General features: G+C 38.4%; 1 protein-coding gene across 6 annotated transcripts in view; it reads left to right on the top strand.

The window, feature by feature from the left end:
• Positions 1–20,914, top strand: part of CEP112 (centrosomal protein 112) — a 516,630-nt gene that overhangs the window by 178,644 nt on the left and 317,072 nt on the right. For all 6 annotated transcript variants that reach the window (XM_062174820.1, XM_062174816.1, XM_062174818.1 and 3 more), the window contains one exon: positions 15,258–15,393. In XM_062174820.1, coding sequence (XP_062030804.1) covers positions 15,258–15,393 — 136 coding nt within the window. The remainder of the gene's footprint in view (positions 1–15,257; positions 15,394–20,914) is intronic.

Here is a 20,914-nt window from a genome sequence, read left to right as displayed (position 1 = left end):
TTAAGGAAGAAACTGAGGTTCAGAGAGATGATGCCGTCTGACCAGTTTTTTGTATATGGCTAAGCTGGGCCCTCCTGAGTCCTAATTCAGTTCTTTTTTCCAGTTAGAATGCTGACTTTTACCTTCTGTGTCACTAAAGTTGTTTTCCTTTTGTGCTTTTTAATGACTTGAGCCAGGAGCTTCCTCTGGGTCTCCCACACGGGTGCAGGAGCCCAAAGGACTTGGGCCATCTTCTACTGCTTTTCTAGCCCATAGTAGAGAGCTGGATCATAAGTGGAGCAGCCAGGATTCTGGGGCCCCAATGGGATGCCAGCTCTGCAGGCCGCAGCTTTACCTGCTCCACCATAGCGCTGGCCCCAGTGTTTTCTAATATTGACTTCAGATCCTTTTTGTTTAAAGACAAAATATTATAGATGTAGGTTTTCTCTGTGTGCCATTCTAACATGTGCATTTAAAGCTTAAATTGTACTAAGGAGTGCCTCAGTTATGTTCTACAATTTTTAAAAAAAAAAGATTTATTTATTTACAAGGTAGAGTGATAGGGATAGACAAAGCAAGAGAAAGAGAGAGAGATTCAATCCACTGATTTACATCTGGGTCTCCACGTGGGAGACAGGGGCCCAACTACTTGGGTCACCTTCTACTGTTTTCCCAGGCACATTAGCAGGGAGTTGGATTGGAAGTGGAGTGACTGGGACTTGAACTGGTACTAATGGATGCTGGTGTCCTGGTGTTCCAGGCTGTACTTAACCCACTGTACTACAACACTGGCCCTTAGGTCCTACAGTTTTTAATATGTTGTATATTTATTATGCTTCAGTTTCAAGTGTAATAGGACATGGTTTTCAATATGATTTATTATAAACTTAGAAAATTTACCTAGCATGTTTGTTTCTTTAAAAATAAATTTCTTTGTGCCTCTCTTAATAGGCAAGAATAGAAAACAAATGAGTAGACACACATACACACGTGCACACACATATATTTGCAGTTTTATTAACTGAAGGATTTGAATTCTCTGAAATTCTTTGTGACTTGTTTTATTTTTCAAAATATGGTCTATTTGATTAGTCTCTTGAAGTGAACATGTTCCAGTGGACTGGGTGCCATGTTCTCTGAGCAGTTAGCTCCATCGAGCTGTTGATAGTTGTTCGAATCCTGCTTAGCCTTGCTGTTTGTTCTTGTCTGTCTACTCTCTCTTCCATTGCTGAAAGAGAAGGATATTGAAATCTCAAACTGCAATTGTATTTGTGTTCATTTATTCTTTCAGTTCCCTAAGTTTTTGCTTCTTGTGTTTCAAACATTTGTATTATATTGATGAATAGATTCTTTTTTTATAAACTTACTTTTTTGAAGATTTATTTATTTGAAAGGCAGAGTTACAGAGATAGAAGAAGAAACAGAGAGACTGTCTTCTATCTGCTGATTCACTCCCCAAATGGCCACAATGGCCAGGGCTGGGCCAGACCAGAGCCAGGAACCAGGGGATTCTTCTGAATCTCCCACGTGGGAGCAGGGGCTTAAGTACTTGGCCATCTTCTGCTGCTTTCCCAGGCATATGGACAGGGAGCTGGATAGGAAATGGAGCAGCTGGGGCTTGAACTGGGCACCCATATGGGATGCTAGCATCACAGGTGGTGGCATTACCCGCTATTTCATAATGCTGGCCCCATATAAATTAATTCTTTGATGGTTATACAGTGACCTTTATTGTTGGCAGTAGTCTTTGTTCTGAAATCCACTTTGTCTGATATTAATTTAGCTACTCCAACTTTCTTTTGAATGAGATTGGTATATCTTTTTAATGCTTTTAACATAGTGGCATCTTTATGTCTAAGCAGCATGTGATTGGCTCATGCTTTTTCATCCAGCTTGACAGTCTTGTCCTTTGATTTGTGATGTTTAGACCATTTACATTTGATGTGACTAATGACATCAATAATTATAAATCACATGGTGGTTTCTATTTGTCCTATCTGCCTATTAATAACCTTTTTGGTTTTTTCTACCTTATTTTAGATTAGTTGACTATTGTTTATTGTTCTTTTTACCTTCTTTACTGGCTTGATAACTAAAATTGAATCCTTTGTTATTTTAGTGGTTACTTTTGAGTTCAGACCTGACAGTTTAAATTTGTGACAGTCTATCCTTGAGTGATATTGTCAGATTTTATAAAGGTATCATAATTGTTTATTGCCATTTCAGAGCAGACTCTGACTTTTGTGCTATTTTTAGCATATACATTACTTTCACATGTTATAAACCCCACACTGGGCCGGCACTGTGGTGTAACAGGTAAAGCCGCCACCTGCAGTGCCAGCATCCCATATGAGTGCTGGTTCATGTCCCAGCTGCTCTACTTCCAATCCAGCTTTATGCTATGGCCTGGGAAAGCGCTGGAAGATGGCCCAAGTTCTTGGATCCCTGCACCTGCATGGAAGACCCGGAGGAGGCTCCTGGCTCCTGGCTCCTGCTTCAGATTGTCTCAGCTCCACCTGTTGCAGCCAATTGGGGAATGAACCAGCAGATGGAAGACTTCTCTCTCTCTCTCTCTCTCCTTCTCTGTTTAACTCTGACTTTCAAATAAATAAATCTTTAAAAAAAAAACACACACTACATTATTATGATTTGCATTTAAACAATGAATTATTTTAAGAAAATTTTCAAAGAGATTTATTTATTTGGAAGACTGAGTGCCAAAGAGAGGAAGGAGACAGAGACAGACACACATGAATACACACACAGAGAGAGGTTGAGAGAGAGAGAGAATGTCCCATGTACTTGTTTCTTCCCCAAATGCCCATACCAGCTGTCTGGGTCTCCCGCATGGGTGAGAGGAACCCAAGTACTCTGACCTTCACCCACTGCCTTCTGGGCATACCAGCAAGAAGCTGGATAGCAAGCAGAGTAACCGGGCCTCAAACTGGAATTCAGTGCATGGTGGCCTAACTTAAAGCTACACAATGCCTGCCCCTCTTTGATTGTTTCAAAGATGTATTGTTCTAAGATACAATGATTTTACTTGTATTGTTTCCAGTGAGAAATCTACTGTATCCTTATTTTAGTTTCTTTATGATATGCCTTTTTTCCCAAGCTGTCATTAATATTCTTTATTACTGATTTTGGAAAATTTGACTCTGATGTAGCTATTACAATTTTCTGTATGTTTCGTGTACTTGGAGTTCTTTGAGTTCTCGGATATGTAGGCTTATAACTTGCATTAAAGTATAAAAGTTTGTGACAATTATTTTGTAATTTTTTTCTGTCCTTGTCTCTCCTTGTTTGCCTTTAGAGACTGTAAATATATATATATATATATATATATATATATATATATATATATATATATTAGTCTACATTAGGTTGTTAGCAGTCATCACCGATGCTTTGTGATTGTTGTTGTTGCTTTGGGTTTTGTTTTAACAAGTCTATTTTCCTTTCTGTGCCTTATTTTGGTTAGTTTCCATTGTCATATCTTCAAGTTCACTAATTTTTTTTTTAGCAATATATAATCTTCCTTTAATCCTATCCATTGCACTTTTTACATTGCACATTGCAGTTTTCATCTTTAGAATTTCTTTTTTTTTTTAAGATTTATTTTAGGGCTGGCACTGCGGCTCACTAGGCTAATCTCCGCCTGTGGTGCCGACACGCGGGTTCTAGTCCTGGTTGGGGTGCTGGATTCTGTCCTGGTTGCTCCTCTTTCAGTCCAGCTCTCTGCTGTGGCCCGGGAAAGCAGTGGAGGATGGCCCAAGTGTTTGGGCCCTGCACCTGCATGGGAGACCAGGAGGAAGCACCTGGCTCCTGGCTTCGGATCTGTGCAGCATGCTGGCCATAGCAGCCATTTAGGGGGTGAACCAATGGAAAAGGAAGACCTTTCTCTCTGTCTCTCTCTCTCACTGTCTAGCTCTGTCTGTCAAAAAAAAAAAAAAGATTTATTTGAAAGTTACACAGAGAGAAAGAGAGAGAGAGAGAGAGAGAGAGAGAGAGAGAGAGAGAGAGTGTCTTCCATCAATGGCCAGAGCTGCACTGATCCAAAGCCAGGAGCCAGGAGCTTCCTCCAGGTTTCCCATGTGGGTGCAGGGGCCCAAGGACCTGGGCCATCTTCTTCTACTTTCCCAGGCCACAGCAGAGAGCTGGATCGGAAGAGGAGCAGCTGGGACTAGAACCAGCGCCCATATGGGATGCCAGCGCTTCAGGCCAGGGCTTTAACCCACTGTACCACAGCACCGGCCCCTCATCTTTAGAATTTCAATATGGGAAAGTAATCTTCAGCCTTATAACAAGTTCTTTTCACTCTGTTCTCTGTAATTCAGTCCTACCAGCCCCTGTCTTCTTCCTGCATTAACCAGTCTTTCCCTCTTAGAACTTCTCCATGTTATCCATTGTGCTAGAAAACTCTCATTGTACCAGGATACTCATACATTTTCTTTTACCCAATCCTATTCATCCTTCAAATAAAACAAATTATTTGTTCAAGTCAAACAAATAAACAAAAAATTATTTGTTTATTTGAAAGACAGAATTACAGACAGAGAAGGAGAGAGAGAGAGAGAGAGAGAGAGAGCGCCAGCCGTTTGGCTCACTCCCCAAATGGCTGCATTGGCCAGTGCTGGGCCAGTCTGAAGCTGGAGCCAGGAGCTTCTTCTGGGTCTGTCACATGGATGGCAAAGACCCAAGCACTTGGGCCATGTTCAAAGTGTTGGGCCATCGTCTGCTGTTCTCCCAGGTGCATTGGTAGGGAACTGATTTGGAAGTGAAGCAGCTGGTGTCACAGGCAGCAGCTTAACCATCCTTTAATTCACTCTAATGCCAGTTTCTTATATCCTAATTCCTGTGTGAGTTTTTTTCTCTTTATGCAAATACTATATTTCTTATTTGTTCAATGCATTAATTATTGTTGTTATTAGTATTAATTCAATGTCTTTTTTCCTCTCTACTAAACTGAAAGCCCCCTTGGCAAAGGAGCTGGGTATGACTAGTTCAGTGATGTTTTTTCAACAGCTTGTCAGGTGCCTGCCTGGCATATGATAGGTACTCAGAATGCTAGTGGTAAGTGAATTCAGGAATACCACATGGTTGCAGATTAACAGATGGTTGACCTTATTATTAAGCAGATATAAAATAATCACTGGAGCCTATGACAAATTCTATTGTTAGGAAACAGCATATATTTATAAACAAAGAGTTTGATCTTAAATAGAGCATAGATGCAGCTAACACAATTTCTTTGAAGTAGCAGGAGAATGTATGCTTTTTACAATGGTAAAAATGATTAGTTAACTGTTATAGCTCAGAGAAAACTCTTTATAAATCTCTCATTCCTAACTCATTCATTTGCCTCTTGAAATAAATGTGTCTTCTGATAGAAATTTTCTTTTTTCATGAAAAGTAAGAATGTAATGTGGAAAAAAATGCTACTTTACCAATATAAAATACACTGTGTTATGCAAATACATATACGTTTTATAGCTATGTATATTTTAACATATGTGTTTTATCATATACATATATATTCAAATATATATATGTTATACCTCTTAGGCATTCATAGTGATAGTACCAAAATGACAAGGAAGCTTCATCATTTTGCTGTGCACTCTTATGTGCTATATACGTATACATGTATGGGTTATGGGTACCGTGATTTCTTCTGGTCCTTGTTTTCTCACAGTGTTGCCTTCATATCATTGTGTGGATTTTATCACTCTAGAAATCGTACAGTCGGTCTTCTTTCCCCTATGGAAAGCAGAGAGCAGGTCTAAATCTTTGGATTTCTACTGCTGAGCACAGACCCTGACATTTAACTGGTGTAAACTAAATGCTTGAGGAACATTTCAGCTTTCACATGTCCAAAAATGATCAATGTGTAAATGTTACTGTGCAAGAATAAATTGCAGTAAGGATTTAGGTACATATATGAATGTTTTAAGAAGTATTATGATATAGTAAAATCCACTTGGAGTTTGAAGCCAGATGAACATGTTTAATTTCTTATTCTGCCACTTCTTTGTGAACTTGGGCAAATTACCAACTATTTTAAGTTATAAGTAATAACTTTTTATAGTTTTAAAGCTTAAATGGTGGGCAAGTATTGTGATGCAGCAGGTTAAGCTGACTTTTGGAACTCCTGCCTGATGTGAGGCCCACCTACTTTTGTGTTTCCAATCCAACTTCCTGCTAACATGCCCTAGAGGCAACAGTGATGGCTCAAGTAGTAATGTTCCTGCCATCCATCCATGTGAGAAGCCCAGTGAGGTTTATGGCTCTTAGTTTTGGCCTGGCCTGGCCCTAGCTGTTTGTAGACATTTGAGGAGTTAACCAGTAGGTAGAAGCTCTCTCTTTGTGTACTGTCTCTCCCTTTCTCTTTGTTACTCTGCCTTTCAAATAAAAAAGACATCCTTAGAAAAAATCAAATAATAAGTGAGCTGCCCTATGAACATGGTAGGCACTCAATAAATATTCACTCTGTGTCATAATTTTTAAAGATTTAAGAAGTATGGTTACACCATAAATGTTACAGTTTGTAGCAATATCAGTCATTAAAAATTGGAAAATTTCTATTGTGACTTTAAAATACATTTCAACATCACTTAGAAATCATCTATAGTAAACAGAAAAAAACTCCGATATAAGAAATAATATATTATTATTTGATAAAGAGAAAATTTGCCTGGTTAAAATTTGATCTATTTGTGCATAGAGATGAACATAAACGAGAATATTTTCTAGCTACTTTGAAATATTGAACTGCCCAGGGACGAGGCATAGATGATGTTTTTGAAGGAAATAAATATTTCAGCTTCACATTTCAGCCTTTTTTCTTTATTCCTTTGATCTGACTTTGGTTTGCTTATCATTCTGCTTGGATGGATTCACACTGTCTTTCTTCCTCTCCCTAGTAACAACAAGTGGTTCTGCACCTTTGCCATTTTACAGGACACCGGGTATTTCCTTGCTATTTACTGATACACTACTGCCTCTAAAATAAAACGTAGTAGCGGATATATGTATAAGCTTTGCATGAGTAGTGCATAATTTATATGTGGAAGTTTTAGTCAGTAGTTTATTAAATATAGAAAGCATAAAGGGAAATAACATTATACTTGAGATTTATTTTGAAGCATGAAGAATTTAATGATTTTAAAGAAACTTCTTCACTAGACACTGTGGCTGTTTTAAAGACTCATTTTCTCAGTATTTTGTTATTTTTACCATAAAAGCCTTAATTTCTATTTGGTGAGATAGAGTTGGTTTATCTATAAATCTATATAATGGGCAGAAGCTATTAGCACAATATTATTGTGTAAAACTTTAAATTATTTAAACTTTGTTCTTAAATTTACTTAAATAGCTTATTTTCTATTTTTTCATAAAAATCTGGTGTTCTAAGATTGGTTCTTACACAGATTCTCACTGTCTTAACATTCTTTGTATTCCTATAGCACTTAAACTATCATAAAATTTAATATAGATAATATTGCACTACCTCTTTATTTTCTTGCTTGCATTTTTGTCTTTCTCCTGATAGGAATGAACCCTCTCACTCTCCCTCCCTCCCTCCATTCCTTCCTTTCTGTTTTGCAGTTTGAGAGGCAGGGGTGGGTGGGGAGTGGGGAGAGAGAGAAAGATCCAGAGGGAGAGGGAGGAGGGGAAGAGAGGGAGAGGGAGAGAGGGAGGAAAACTCCTATTTGCTGGTCCCCTCTTCAGGTGCCCACAATTGCCAGGGCTGGAGCCAGGAACTGGGAATACAATCTGTTTTTCCTGTGTGACTGGCAGGAACCCAGTTATTTCAGCCGTCGCCACTGCCTCTCAGGGTCTGCATTGGTGGGAAGCTGGAATCAAGAGCTAGAGCCAGGAATCAAGCTCAGTATGAAAATTGTCTTAACTGTTGAACCAAACACCCACTCCCTAGGAACGATTTCTCGTACTTTCACAGTTTTGGTGGTATTTGAGCAGATCTCTGAATTTGCTGCCAGCACCATGTCTCAGCTCCTAGTGAAGGTCTAAGTTACTGATAATGAAGGCTAGGTGGTTGATGCCAGAACCCATTCTTTGGAATCGTATTCCAAACCCATTTGACTTGAAAGGATTTATGGAACTCCTATCTGAAATCTATACCTTCCAAAGAGGTTTCTGGATAGTTGAAGATTTCTTGTTCCTGTTCATAACTAATATGTTACAACCAATCACAGTTTGTTAATCCTAGATTTTGAACCTAGGGTAAGCTCTCTGAGTAAGCCTAAATCATGAGGTTTTTGAAGAATGCCACATGGGACTTTTTTATGCTGTTGCCATACTTTTTCTAAGCTTTTTCCTTATAATCAAGAGAGAAACCTGCAATACAGGCCTGGATCATTATAACTTCATTGAGCTTTATTGCTTTTTTTTTTTTTTTTTTTTTGACAGGCAGAGTGGATAGTGAGAGAGAGATAGAGAGAAAGGTCTTCCTTTTTGCCGTTGGTTCACCCTCCAATGGCCGCTGTGGTAGGTGCACTGCGGCTAGCGCACCGCGCTGATCCGATGGCAGGAGCCAGGTGCTTCTCCTGGTCTCCCATGGGGTGCAGGGCCCAAACACTTGGGCCATCCTCCACTGCACTCCCGGGCCACAGCAGAGAGCTGGCCTGGAAGAGGGGCAACCGGGACAGGATCAGTGCCCTGACGGGGACTAGAACCCGGTGTGCCGGCGCCACAAGGCGGAGGATTAGCCTATTGAGCCGCAGCACCGGCTTTTATTGCTTTTTCATCTGTAGTATCAGTGCTGTCTGATGATTGAGCTAGGATTATGCCTCATCAGCTTCTGATACTGAGCTGTGCTGGCTTTCTTTGCTCTTCCAGCATGACTATTATGGTATGTGGTTCTGCTCATCCCTGAAGGTTGTCCTGATTCTGCTGTAGTAGACTTCTACAGAAGAAGGTGAATGAAATCTGAACTCCCCCCTTCTCCATTTCTTCAAGGCCCTGTGTCTGTACCTGTGTTATAAACTCAGTGTTTATTTTTCTTTCTCCTTTACTTGACCTTTTAACATAGATTTGTTGTATAGCTTTGCTCCTCAATGGTAAGTCAGTGGTTAACACATAGTAGGTCTTAACCAATGTTTGATGAAACCAATGAAATGTTGATGTCTCTGTTGTAGGCTCAGTGGAGCTTATGTTCTTTAAGGAGGAAGAAAAATAATAAAATGTTAAGTTTTCTATGGCTATTAAAATATGTGTTATTTAAGTATGATGTTATTTATCCCTAGAAATGGTCTTTTTAGTTTCCCATTTGTTACTGAGTACACATTTCTAAATTCTTTGGCTTTTTCAACTTGAGTAGTTCTATGATTATCTTATACACTTCCTACTCTATGACTTAGGGTAGCACGTTGTTTCTTTAATTTTTGAGTTCAGCCAGAACCATGAACATCTACTGTGTGTCAAAATGTGAAATATAGCCTTGATACGAGTGATGCAGATATGTTGGCAGCATAATTTCCTTACAAGGTCTTAAAACTTTCATGTGAAAAGTCTCCTTATTTGTAGCTTGTCATTTTCTCTAGTATCTGCTAGTCTCTAGACTTTTAAGAGCACCTCATTTCTCATTATCCACTGCACCATTTGTCTCTATGTTGGCTACTAACCTTATGAACTTGGAGAGCTAAAATTTTCCCTGGTCACAAGAAGTCCTGATGGTCACCACCAGGACTGGAAGTTTTGGTTAGTAACCGTGTCCACTCCTCACTTTAAAATGTGGCTTGCTTCTTTGGGCAGATGGAGCTTAGCCAACGGGCATGTGTGCAGTTAATTCAAATCTTGGTCACTTTCACTCTGGTCTTCTCTCTCTGAAACTTGCAAATTTCTCTTTGGAGAAAGAATTTTTTAGGGTGTTGTTGAAACCTGGTGCTACTGGTTATGGGCGGCCAAGTGACTGAACAATCACAAAATCTTTAAATACTTGAAGATTTATAATACAGTTCAACCTATGAATTTTTTTCTTTGCTTGATTTAACTTACTGTTATTAAGGAAGTTATATGTCATGTTAAGTGCCCTTGATGTGTAACAAATCCGAGTAGTGTTATTTGTATTAGTTTCCTATCACTGCTGTAACATGTTACCACAACTTAGTGTGTTAAAACAGTTCAAATTTATTGTTTTACAGCTCCATAAGTCAGAAGTTCAAAATGAGACTTGGGGGTTTAAAATAAAGATACTGTCAGGACAGAGCCCTGCAGGGGGCGCTAGGGAAGAGTCTGTTTCTTGCCTTTCTTGTAGAGGCTGTCACTCGTTGGCTTGGAACCCTCACCCATCGACTGTGTTTAAGCTATAGGTCAATTTGGGGAGTATTGTCATATTTTCAGTATTAAAAATCAATATTAATGCCCATTTTTACTTGGCATTCCCTTCTGTTTCCTGAAGTTTCAAATGTTTAGATGTCTGAGGTATTTAACATTTTTTCTGAGAACTGAGCAGACTACTGGTCTTTTAATGTCTTTGACGGACTCAGTGCAATCAATTTAAGTTCTCTGCGGCGGCCAAGAACAGAGGGAATACGCTACTTGAGAATCTGTTCCCGGCCCAGCTGGAAAGGGATTGGAGACTCTGCTAGCTGGTTTTTTTTTTTTTTTTTTTTTTTTTCAGTCTTGTTTGAAGTTTTTTGTTTTGTTTTGTTTTTCTTGGAGTTTCCAGTGGAGATGCCAAGCTGGCAGCAAATGAAGTACACTGTAATGTGAAGCCTTATAAATATATGTTGGATCATGGCCATAATTATCAAAGCACTGGTACAGAAATGTGCAAAAGGAAGATTTTCAAATTAAGGTTGGCCTGCACATACAAATGTTAACTTGTAAAGCTGAAGGAATACTAAATTGTAGTCCATTAGTCTCTGGCGTTTTATTGCTCTTTTTGGAATAATCATGTACTTCAGAACATGCTTTAATCTGAGCTAGCTGTGGTTATGTAAGAATGCAACTTCTTTTTTTCTTTATCCTTTATATACTCAGATGAGGAAAACTTACTCGATTTTATAAATAAAGCAGAGCTGAAAAGCAAATTTTCTTCCCACCTTTTTATCATTATGGGACCCAGCTTTAAGGCATTTGAGTGATGCATTTATACTTGGCCCCACAGCTAGTTCCACTGGGAAAAAAATAGTCTTCAAAGTCTCCTCCTTTTTTTTCTCCTTGTAGAATGCACTGTTCGGGATCTTGGTAAAAAGGAAGCCTGTTCTTGTGATAGTAAGGAATACATATTTGTCTTATTTCAAACTCAAGTTTTTGCTTCTTTACCTTATTGAAGTTAAACTGGATTCTTCCTGAAAATGAACAGTAAATTTTTGCTTAAATTAAAACAGATTTAATTTATATTAAGATAGAAGATTCCTTAATATTAAGGGAGTTCAATGTATTTGTCATATTTCGCTGGACAAGAATATAGGTTTATATTGGATGAGACCATCTTTGAATTTAGCTTTACTGTTAGAGTAGCTCAACTGGTGTGATTGGACTAGGAATTAATTAGGACACTTCACACATTTCCCTATGCTTGCTATTTAACATAATATTTGCTACTTGTAAATCAGGATAGTTAAAAGCAATGTACCTTATGTGCAAGATATTAACTTTTTAAAATGTTCTCTACTGTGTACCTAATGATGGTTAAATTCTATGGCTTTGATTTTATATGGTCATAAGTTAATTATAAAGTAAATGAACTTGGGGCTGGCACTGTGGCATAGCAGGTGAAGCCGCTGCCTGCAGTGCCAGCATCCCATGTGAGCTGCTCCACAACGATGCCTTGTAGAAAAGATAAAAATATTTTTAAAAAGTAAATGAAGTTAAGTTGGTAGGTAAGAATGACATGATATAGAGAAAAATGTTTGTCCTGTTCAATTGAAAGTTTTTAAGTATCTCATGTTTGTTAGCGCACAAAAATTATATAATAGCTGACTTTCAACGTAGACAGAACAAAGTTGATATTTCAGCCATAAGTCATGCAATTTAGAAAATGGGCTATCAGTTTTTGTTTTGGGTGATTAATGGCACATAATTTTAAATTATATAATAAATATGCTTTTGAAGTTTTCAGATGTTGTCCATTGTACTTTCTTTTCTATTTATAGACAAACTGACAAAAGTAAACTTTTCATAAATTTTCATCTTAATTCTTAAATAGACTTCCCAAATGCTTTTTGGAAGGCCTCAAAAATTAAAGAGTAACATAGGATGAATTAGTCACTGTAATCTCCGAGTGGCAGAGACACAGCCCTTGCATGGATAAGTGAACCCCCAGCTCCTTGCTGTGGTGTCCATCAGCCATGGCAGGCCTTTCCTCTGAGCCCCCCAGAATCCTTGCCATGGAGAACCCCAGGCAGCGGCTTCCAGTCAACTGGGACCATCACACCAGAGAACATTGGTTTACCAACCCAGGCCTAGACCATGGTACCCAACACAGTTTCTATGACTGTGTTGTTTCCATATGCTGTCTTGATGTTCATATAGTTGAATTTTCACAGTATCAAAGTTTGTACCTGGGAAACTCTAACCACAACTCAAGGCTTCCTGCTTCTTGGACAGAATAATACAGGAGGCGTAAAAATACACCAGACCAAATGAAAATTCTCTAGTAATCAGGGCATTCAGTCTTTTATGTAATGATGTCTCTGGAATCAGCATTCAGAATTATATTTAATTCATTAATATTCATTAATTTATTTTAATTATACTTATTTTTATATTTAATTTTATTAAAAATTATATATTTTGTTTAAATATTTAATTTAATTATATTTATTAATCACCATTATCTATATGCTAATATTAAATTATCAAAAAATCAGCACTAATATTAAGGCCTTTGCACTTAGCAACTAGTTAACATTAAAGAATTTTTTTAATGAAATGTCTGGAAAATGGTGGAGAACAAGAAATGATGGTTCTTGTTCATTAAAGGGGACAATTTAAATAAAAGCTTTTTAAAATTCCAGAAACCTGTAGTGTGTTTTTGTAAAATGCTGTAACAGAGAGCCACATCTGGTGTTCTTCTTTACTTAGAATGGCTTAGTTATCATGGAGGGCATAACACGCCTTAGGGCAGTAGTAAACCCAGTAGGTCATAAAAATATGGCTGCGCCTGACAAATAGACACACAGAAGAGCAGGGATTTGGTGGGCAACTTGCTTTGTTTCTCATGGAGGATAGTGATAATTACCATTTTCGTTTAGATGGATGTGTGGGTAGATATGAAGAATAAAATAAAATGAAAAATAAGAGAGATGGCTGGCGCCACGGCTCAGTAGGCTAATCCTCCACCTGTGGTGCCGGCACACCGGGTTCTAGTCCTGGTCGGGGTGCCGGATTCTGTCCCAGTCGCTCCTCTTTCCAGTCCAGCTCTCTGCTGTGGCTTGGAAGTGCAGTGGAGGATGGCCCAAGTGCTTGGGCCCTGCACCCGCATGGGAGACCAGGAGAAGCACCTGGCTCCTGGCTTCGGATCAGCGAGATGCGCCGGCCGCAGCAGCCATTGGGGGGTGAACCAACGGAAATGGAAGACCTTTCTCTCTGTCTCTCTCTCTCACTGACTCTGCCTGTCAAAAAAAAAAAAAAAAAAAAGAAAGAAAGAAAAATAAGAGATATAGGGTATGTTCTTTCAGTCCATATACAAAGAGCTGCTTATTTGTGTTTAGACCATGCCAAAACACAGGGCTGGGGAGGAAGGAGAGAACAGTGTGTATGTGTGTGTGTGTATGTGTGTGTGATTCCTTATCATGAAAGGACAGGAGAGTCCTGCAGCAGTAGAAACTAGGTGACACATTGTATCAGGCTTTTGGTCTCTTAAATTTAAGAAAACTTTTCAATTTCAATGGAAGAAAGTGTGATATTCTAATATGCTTGCTTTACATACATGTTCTTATTGGATAACCTAGGAATTGATGTGTCTTTGAGGGGCTCTTTAACTTAGGTCTGAGTACCTCCAAACAGCTTAGATTGCCTTTCGCCTACCTCTGCAAAGACAGAGGCATCGTCGTTTAGAAATCTGTGTCCTCGCATGGTGATGTTTCTCTACAACTTCATTTGGGTGAATTCACTTACCCAGTTGCTAGCATTCTTTGGTGTTAGGGTTAGTAGACAGTGTTTTACACATGTGTAAATGTCCCCAGTTGGGGCCGCTGAGCCAAGTCCATCGTCCTTATGACATCTGGAAAATCCAGAGGGCAGCCTAGGTCAGTAGCCAGCCACAGGGACTACGGAAGCAGGCTGCAGGCTGGGATCCTGGCTCTGTGTATAACTGTGCTGGGATCCTGGCTCTATGCAAGTATGGATGTAATGGCACTGTCACAACAGGATTACTGTGAGAGTAAAGGAGAAGAGGCATGTGAAATATTTTGCTTAATGCCCAGCACCTAGTCAGAATACAAAAGTAGCTATTGTTAACTTGCATGCATTTTATAAACTAAAACCTTTATTTTTTTTCTTCTACAAGCAGATTTTTGTTAGAATCTTTTGTCCTCATAATTTCAGTTCAAGAGTTGAAGAACTAAGATGATTATTTGTTCTTGTAGGCAGTTTTCCTAGAATAACTTCAAGCCACCGCATTGCTCTGCCGCACTGACCACCATGCAAGTTAACTGCCGGTAGAGATGCATCTTCTCTTGGCACACTGGCTTTTAAAAGCTGAGGTATAATTCACATACCGTAGAATTCACCCTTTTGAAGTGTAGAGTTGAATTTTAGGGTATTCACATGGCTGTGCAGCTGTCGCCACTATGTGATCCTGGAACATTTTCATCATTACTAAAGAAACCCCATAGCCATTAGCATTCGCTCCCTGTTCTCCCCACCCGCCCCCTAGCAACAACACAGCCACTGCCTTTCTCTGTGGATTTACCTGTTCTGAACATTTCGCATAAAGGGAATCATGTAATAGGTGGCCTTTTGTGACTGACTGCTTTCACGTAAAGCTGATTTCGTTCTAGTAAGGCTGGATAATTGCCTGCTGTGTGGCTGTACCACATTTTACTTTCATCCATTGGGAGAGAGTTTTATTAGGATTTGTTTTTAGGAAATTTTTGGAAGTAGTTATGTCCTCATCAGAATACATATTATTCATTTATACCCTTTTTCTCCTGAGAAAAATTATCTTGTTCTCAACTTTTTGATGGGAAGTTTTATAGGATTTGGATCTAAAATAAAAAGGAAATCTGAGTTTTATTTCAGAAGGTTAAATATTGTTCTTTCATTCAAGGCTGGTTCTTTTATATTTTCACTCTGAACTTTCCTAGGGAAAAAGACGAGCAGCTAGCTCGTGTGACTGAAGTTCAAAGGTTGCAGGCCCAGCAGGCAGATGCCGCTTTGGAGGAGTTTAAGCGGCAGGTGGAACTGAACTCAGAGAAAGTCTACGCTGAAATGAAAGAGCAGGTAAGGACACAACCACCCCATCTTTCTGGAAAGTCACTCTCTCAGTAGGAAGCTACATCCTCATCTTAAATATGACAGAAACATTTCACTTTTTAAAAAAGTATTATCAAAATTAACCACAGAGTTGGGTCAGAGACTCGGAATGAGCAAGGATGTTCTGTCGATTCATCCGCAGAGCCGTGCTGCAGCGATCATTTAGAAGTGGCTGCTACAAACGTACTGGGGGCGTTGGAGCCGCCATTGCCGGTAGCGTAGGGGCCCACGTTAACCATTCCTGTGGTTTTTTTCGTGTTCTATAAGAAATGTGTTATTGATTAATTACAGCAGACTATTTTCAATTGGCAGTTCAGGAGAACAAAATCTATCTCTAGTTCTTATACAGGTTGAATGTGTTTTTTTTGTTTTGAGAGAAAAAGATTGCAGAAGCATAAGCGAAATTTTTATAAGCACCCACTGTGAAGAACCAACATTTGTTTATACCCTGTGTGAATTAAAATATTACCAGTGAAGTTTTAATTCACTTCGTTATCCATGGCTTAACATGTTACTATCTCTGCTCCATCTCTCAGAAAATCACTGTAACTAGTTTTGTGTGTATTATTTCAACCTATTCAGTATTTCTATATGTGTATATAATGTTCACATATAATGTGCACAGATGTTTTATCTACCCATATATAGTATATGTTGTAAGCATCTAATTATTTTGTTTTTCCATTTTTTAAAAATTATATAAATAGTAACAGATAATTTTATGTATTAGTCATCTTTTTATTTTTAATATATTGCATCCATGCTCTAGCTGTGTTAATTTATCACAGCCCTTTTAATGTTGAGTATATTTTATCTCATGAGTATGCTGTATTTCATTTATTGCTCCTTAGATTATTTTCCAGCCTGATTAGAAAGAATGCTGCAGTTTACTTTCCTGACTTCTTTTCAGCTGTAGTTATTTTCCTTAGGAGTCCCAAGCACACACTGGTGTTAGAAATGCCCCAAGGAAGGTTTCATATTTGAATCGGACAGAACCCATAGAGTTTACAGCTTGGAACTGGATTTGTTCCTGCTGTTCCTTTCTCCCTTTGATTTCTTCTCACACTGATGTGTGTGAATCTGGCCCTGAGAGTGGGTCCAATCCCACTCTTTCCGTTTCCAGGCACTCTGGACTCCTCTTGAGAATTTGTACTGGGAAACAGAGATGTTCCCTCCCATCTGCGTGGGTGTGCACCTCTTTCCAGCTCCACTCTGATCAGGGACAAAGCTCCAGGATGTCTGTCTCCTCCAAATACCCCATGGAGCTGCATGGGAAGCTCACTGATAGGCATCCAAGAAAAGGAATAGATAGAATACTGAAGAAAGTCCCAGGCAAGAACTTTTAAGTATATGGCTAAGAATTCAGGCGAAGAATTAGCGTTTAAAAGTGCTAAAGCTAAACAGTATGGCTTTCTGAGAAAGATTGACCATGACACTCAACTTTGACATATAAATGCAGTTCTTGTGTCAGTGATGTAATATGAATATACCCCAAAATTCATAAATAAGTAAGAAGAGAAACAACACACTAATAACATAGGACCTGTGGAAACATTCCATAGAGCAATGAAGTCTGCTAGATTTAGTACTCATTGGATAAAAGCATAGTTCTGAAAATGATCTGTAGAATTCAGAAAAAAAATTCAGAAGACAAGTACCTTTACAGGAGTCCACATACCAAGTAAAGTTAGTGTAATGAAATATGAATATATTCTGGAAAAAAATTGAACCTTGAGGATTAAAAGAATATCCTGCAGGTTTGTAGGTAGGATGATGCTGGCAGAGAAATTAACAATGTGGTTTGGAAGGAGAAAAGTTGTGACTCAGTTTTATATACAATCAGAGTTTTTCACTTGCAAAATTATCAGAAGCATGTTTTCCTATGTAGGAGAGCTTATGTAATCTATGCCTCACACGTCAAGCAATCCAGAGATGAACCGTGAGACTTCCTACACATGGAAAGCGATCATATAAAAGGATAAGTAGAGAACACCAGAACCCAGTCACACAGGAACAAGTTTAAATAATTGATACACATCTAGTTGTAAATTAGAATGCGAATGTGAACTGATTCTTGAAGATAAAGATATACAATGTATAAAATCAAATTTAATATTAATAATTAATTTAAATCCCTATATTATGTTAACAATGATTAAAAAGTTGGTAGACAGTGAAAGAGTTTGAGGAGCAAAGTATGCTGAAGTTCTTTGCTATGATTATGTGAATTGGTAAGATTTCTAAAATTGGGGTTATGTAGTTTAAAATTTTAAAATGTATAAACATAGACATTAATAAAACACTTATAGAAATATTTATTTAAAAAATAAAAGCCAAACCTGAGAGAGGATATTGCCAAGGAAAAAATAGCAGAAACACAACAAATTTCCAAAATAAGACAGAGTATAACATTGTAATAATAAACGTTACAGTTAAATTTTTTCTAGTTAGGAAAAATGTTGTCCAGCAGATTTAAATCCATGTATATGCTGTTTATAGAGGATGCAGTCTTTTAAAACTACAGAAAAATTATATTAAAAGAGTGATCAAATATGTCAGTTATATTCAGACAAGGCAAAGTGTGAATGTAATGCTGTCAAAAAATTATGAACTGTGCAAATCAACAAGCTGGTCAGAGTGATGGATTTTTGCATCAAAGGCAAGAGTACTTAATTAATCCAAGTTTGAGAAGGTATTAGAACTACATGGAGGAATTAACATAATCATGGGATGCTTTAACATATTTTTTGTATCGTTGATAGATCCAAAGGGCAAAAACTGAACAAACAGGTCAAGTTATACTGTGCATAAGAACTAGATTTCTATTTTCTACCATTTATGGATAGCACATTGAATCCCTACTCTCATGGAATAGTTACAAAACTTAGTAGGCCATAAAGAAAACTTTAATATATTTCTAAAACTTGACATGCCAGCTGGCGCCATGGCTTAACAGGCTAATCCTCCGCCTTGTGGCGGCAGCACACCGGGTTCTAGTCCCGGTTGGGGCACCGGATTCTATCCCGGTTGCCCCTCTTCCAGGCCAGCTCTCTGCTATGGCCCGGGAAGGCAGTGGAGGATGGCTCAAGTGCTTGGGCCCTGCACCTGCATTGGAGACCAGGAGAAGCACCTGGCTCCTGGCTTCGGATCAGCACAATGCACTGGCCACAGCAGCCATTGGAGGGTGAACCAATGGCAAAAAGGAAGACCTTTTTCTCTGTCTCTCTCTCTTACTATCCACTCTGCCTGTAAAAAAAAAAAAAAAAAAAAACTTGACATGCCAGAGAAGAGATTTTTTTTCCACAATGCAATGAAACTGGAAATTAAATTTCAACTAAAATTTCTACATTGGACTTCACCAAAATTAAAAACTTTTGGTCTTTGAAAGACACCGTTAAAAAAAAAAAAAGGAAATAACGGCAAGCCAGAGAATAGGAGAAGGTTCTCAGTACATATATTTCAAAGATTTTGTATCCAAAATACAAAAGGAATCTTACAACTTCACAATAGAAGACAACTCAATTACAAATAGACAAAAGATTTGAAAAGACACTTCACAGAAGATATACAGATGACTGATAACCACATGAACAGATGATCAGTATCCTCATTCATCAGGGAAATGCAGATTAAAGCCAAAAAAGATGCCACTATATGTTCATCAGAATGATTAAAAAGATTGGTTGACTATACCAAGCATTCACAAAGATGTGGAACAATTAGAATCCTTATACAATGCTGGTTGATATGAAAATAGCACAGCCACCTTGGAAAACTGCCAATTTTCTTAAAAAGTTAAACATATAATGATCAGATATCAGGCATTTCATTTCTACAGAGTCAATGAAGAGAAGTAAAGGCATGTCCACCCAAAGAATTGTGTAAACAGCAGATTTATTCACCGAAGTCTAAACCCTGAGCAACCCAAACCTTCATCAAAAAGTAACGGATAAACAAGATATATATGTGATATATACGATGGATTACTACACAGCAATAAAAATAAATGAACCAGTGGTAACCTTAGTAACATGAATGAATTTCAAAATCTTGTTGAATGAAAGAAAATGAAAACAAGAGTATATACTGAATGTTTGATAACCCTTGAGTCTGTTAGAATCTACTACACAATGTTCAATCTTTGTGTAAGCCAATTATCAACCCAGTTTGTTTCCAAGAAAAAATCTTGGTTCAACTTCAGCGGATTACAATTTCAGTGAAGTTTCAAAGGCTGTGTGAGGCTGCTTTAGGACTGATTATGCTTGTGCCAATCAGGAGTGAGTGTGATTCAGATCACCTCACCCAGTGACTTCAGGCACTCATAGAACTTTCTCCAGGACGCGCCATACGCCTGGCCACCAGACTAGTCTCAATGAATCTGAAGGGAACAAAATCATACTAAGTATGTTCTTTGACCCCCAAAGACAATTAGAAATAAAAAAATAAAAGGAAATTTGGAAAATTATATATATATATATGAAATTTAAATGGTGTAATTTTAAATAACTCAGGGGTCAAGGAAGGTATCACAAGGGAAATTAGAAAATGTTTGAACTGAATTAAGGCAAAAATATGACAGATCAAAATGCAGCTGAAGCATTTTTCTCTAAAGAAAAATTTATAGCTTTAAATACCACCTATAACGAAAAAGAAGGTTCTCAAATCAGTAACCTAAATTTCATCTTAAGAAACCTGAAAAAGAAAAGCAAGTTTTTGTCCAAGCAAGCAGAAGAAAGTAAATAATAAAAATGAGAGCAGAGGGGCCAGTGTTGTGATGTGGTGGATTGAACGGTCACCTATGATGCTGGCATCCCATAAGGGTGCTGGTTTGTGGTTTCTCCACTTCTGATCCAGCTCCCCGCTCATGCACCTGGGAAAGCTGCCACCTGTGTGGGAGACCCAGCTGGAGTTCCTGGCTACTAACTTTGGCCTGGTCTAGCTCCAGCCGTTGAAGCCTTTCAGGAAGTGAACCAGTAGATTGAAGCTGATCTATCTGTGCTCTCCCTGACTCTGTAACTGCCTTTCATATAAATAAATCACTTTGAATTGAATTACCATTTAAAAATCTTACACATACCAAAAAAAAAACAAAAACAAAAACAAAAACAAAAACAAAAAAACCCTCCAGGATGAGATGGATTCACTGGTGAACTATGTCAACTATTTTTTTGGAGATTTATTTTATTTGAAAGACAGAGTGAAAGAGGATAGCCAGGAATGAAAGACAATATTTGTGGAATTGGTTCTTAAACTGCCCTTGCAGTTGGCTCACTCCTCTAATTGTCTCTGACTTTTGTCTATGCCTGGCTCTTGGTATGTCCTCTATCTTACTGCACCAATCCAGGCCGTTGACCGTGTGTCTTCTTTACCTTTAAAAGCTCTGCCTTTTTGGTGTGTGGTTACTGTGGATGGTGAGTGAGCCAAGAAAGGGCCCTACTTGGTGCATGGCCGTTGGATCCAGCTGCTTCCCCACTCCCTTTGTCCTATA

Source organism: Lepus europaeus, chromosome 18, assembly GCF_033115175.1.
Source record: "Lepus europaeus isolate LE1 chromosome 18, mLepTim1.pri, whole genome shotgun sequence".
NCBI classification, from domain to species: Eukaryota; Metazoa; Chordata; class Mammalia; order Lagomorpha; family Leporidae; genus Lepus; species Lepus europaeus.
Note: the sequence above shows the minus strand (reverse complement) of the source record. Positions and strands in the feature narration are given on the sequence as shown.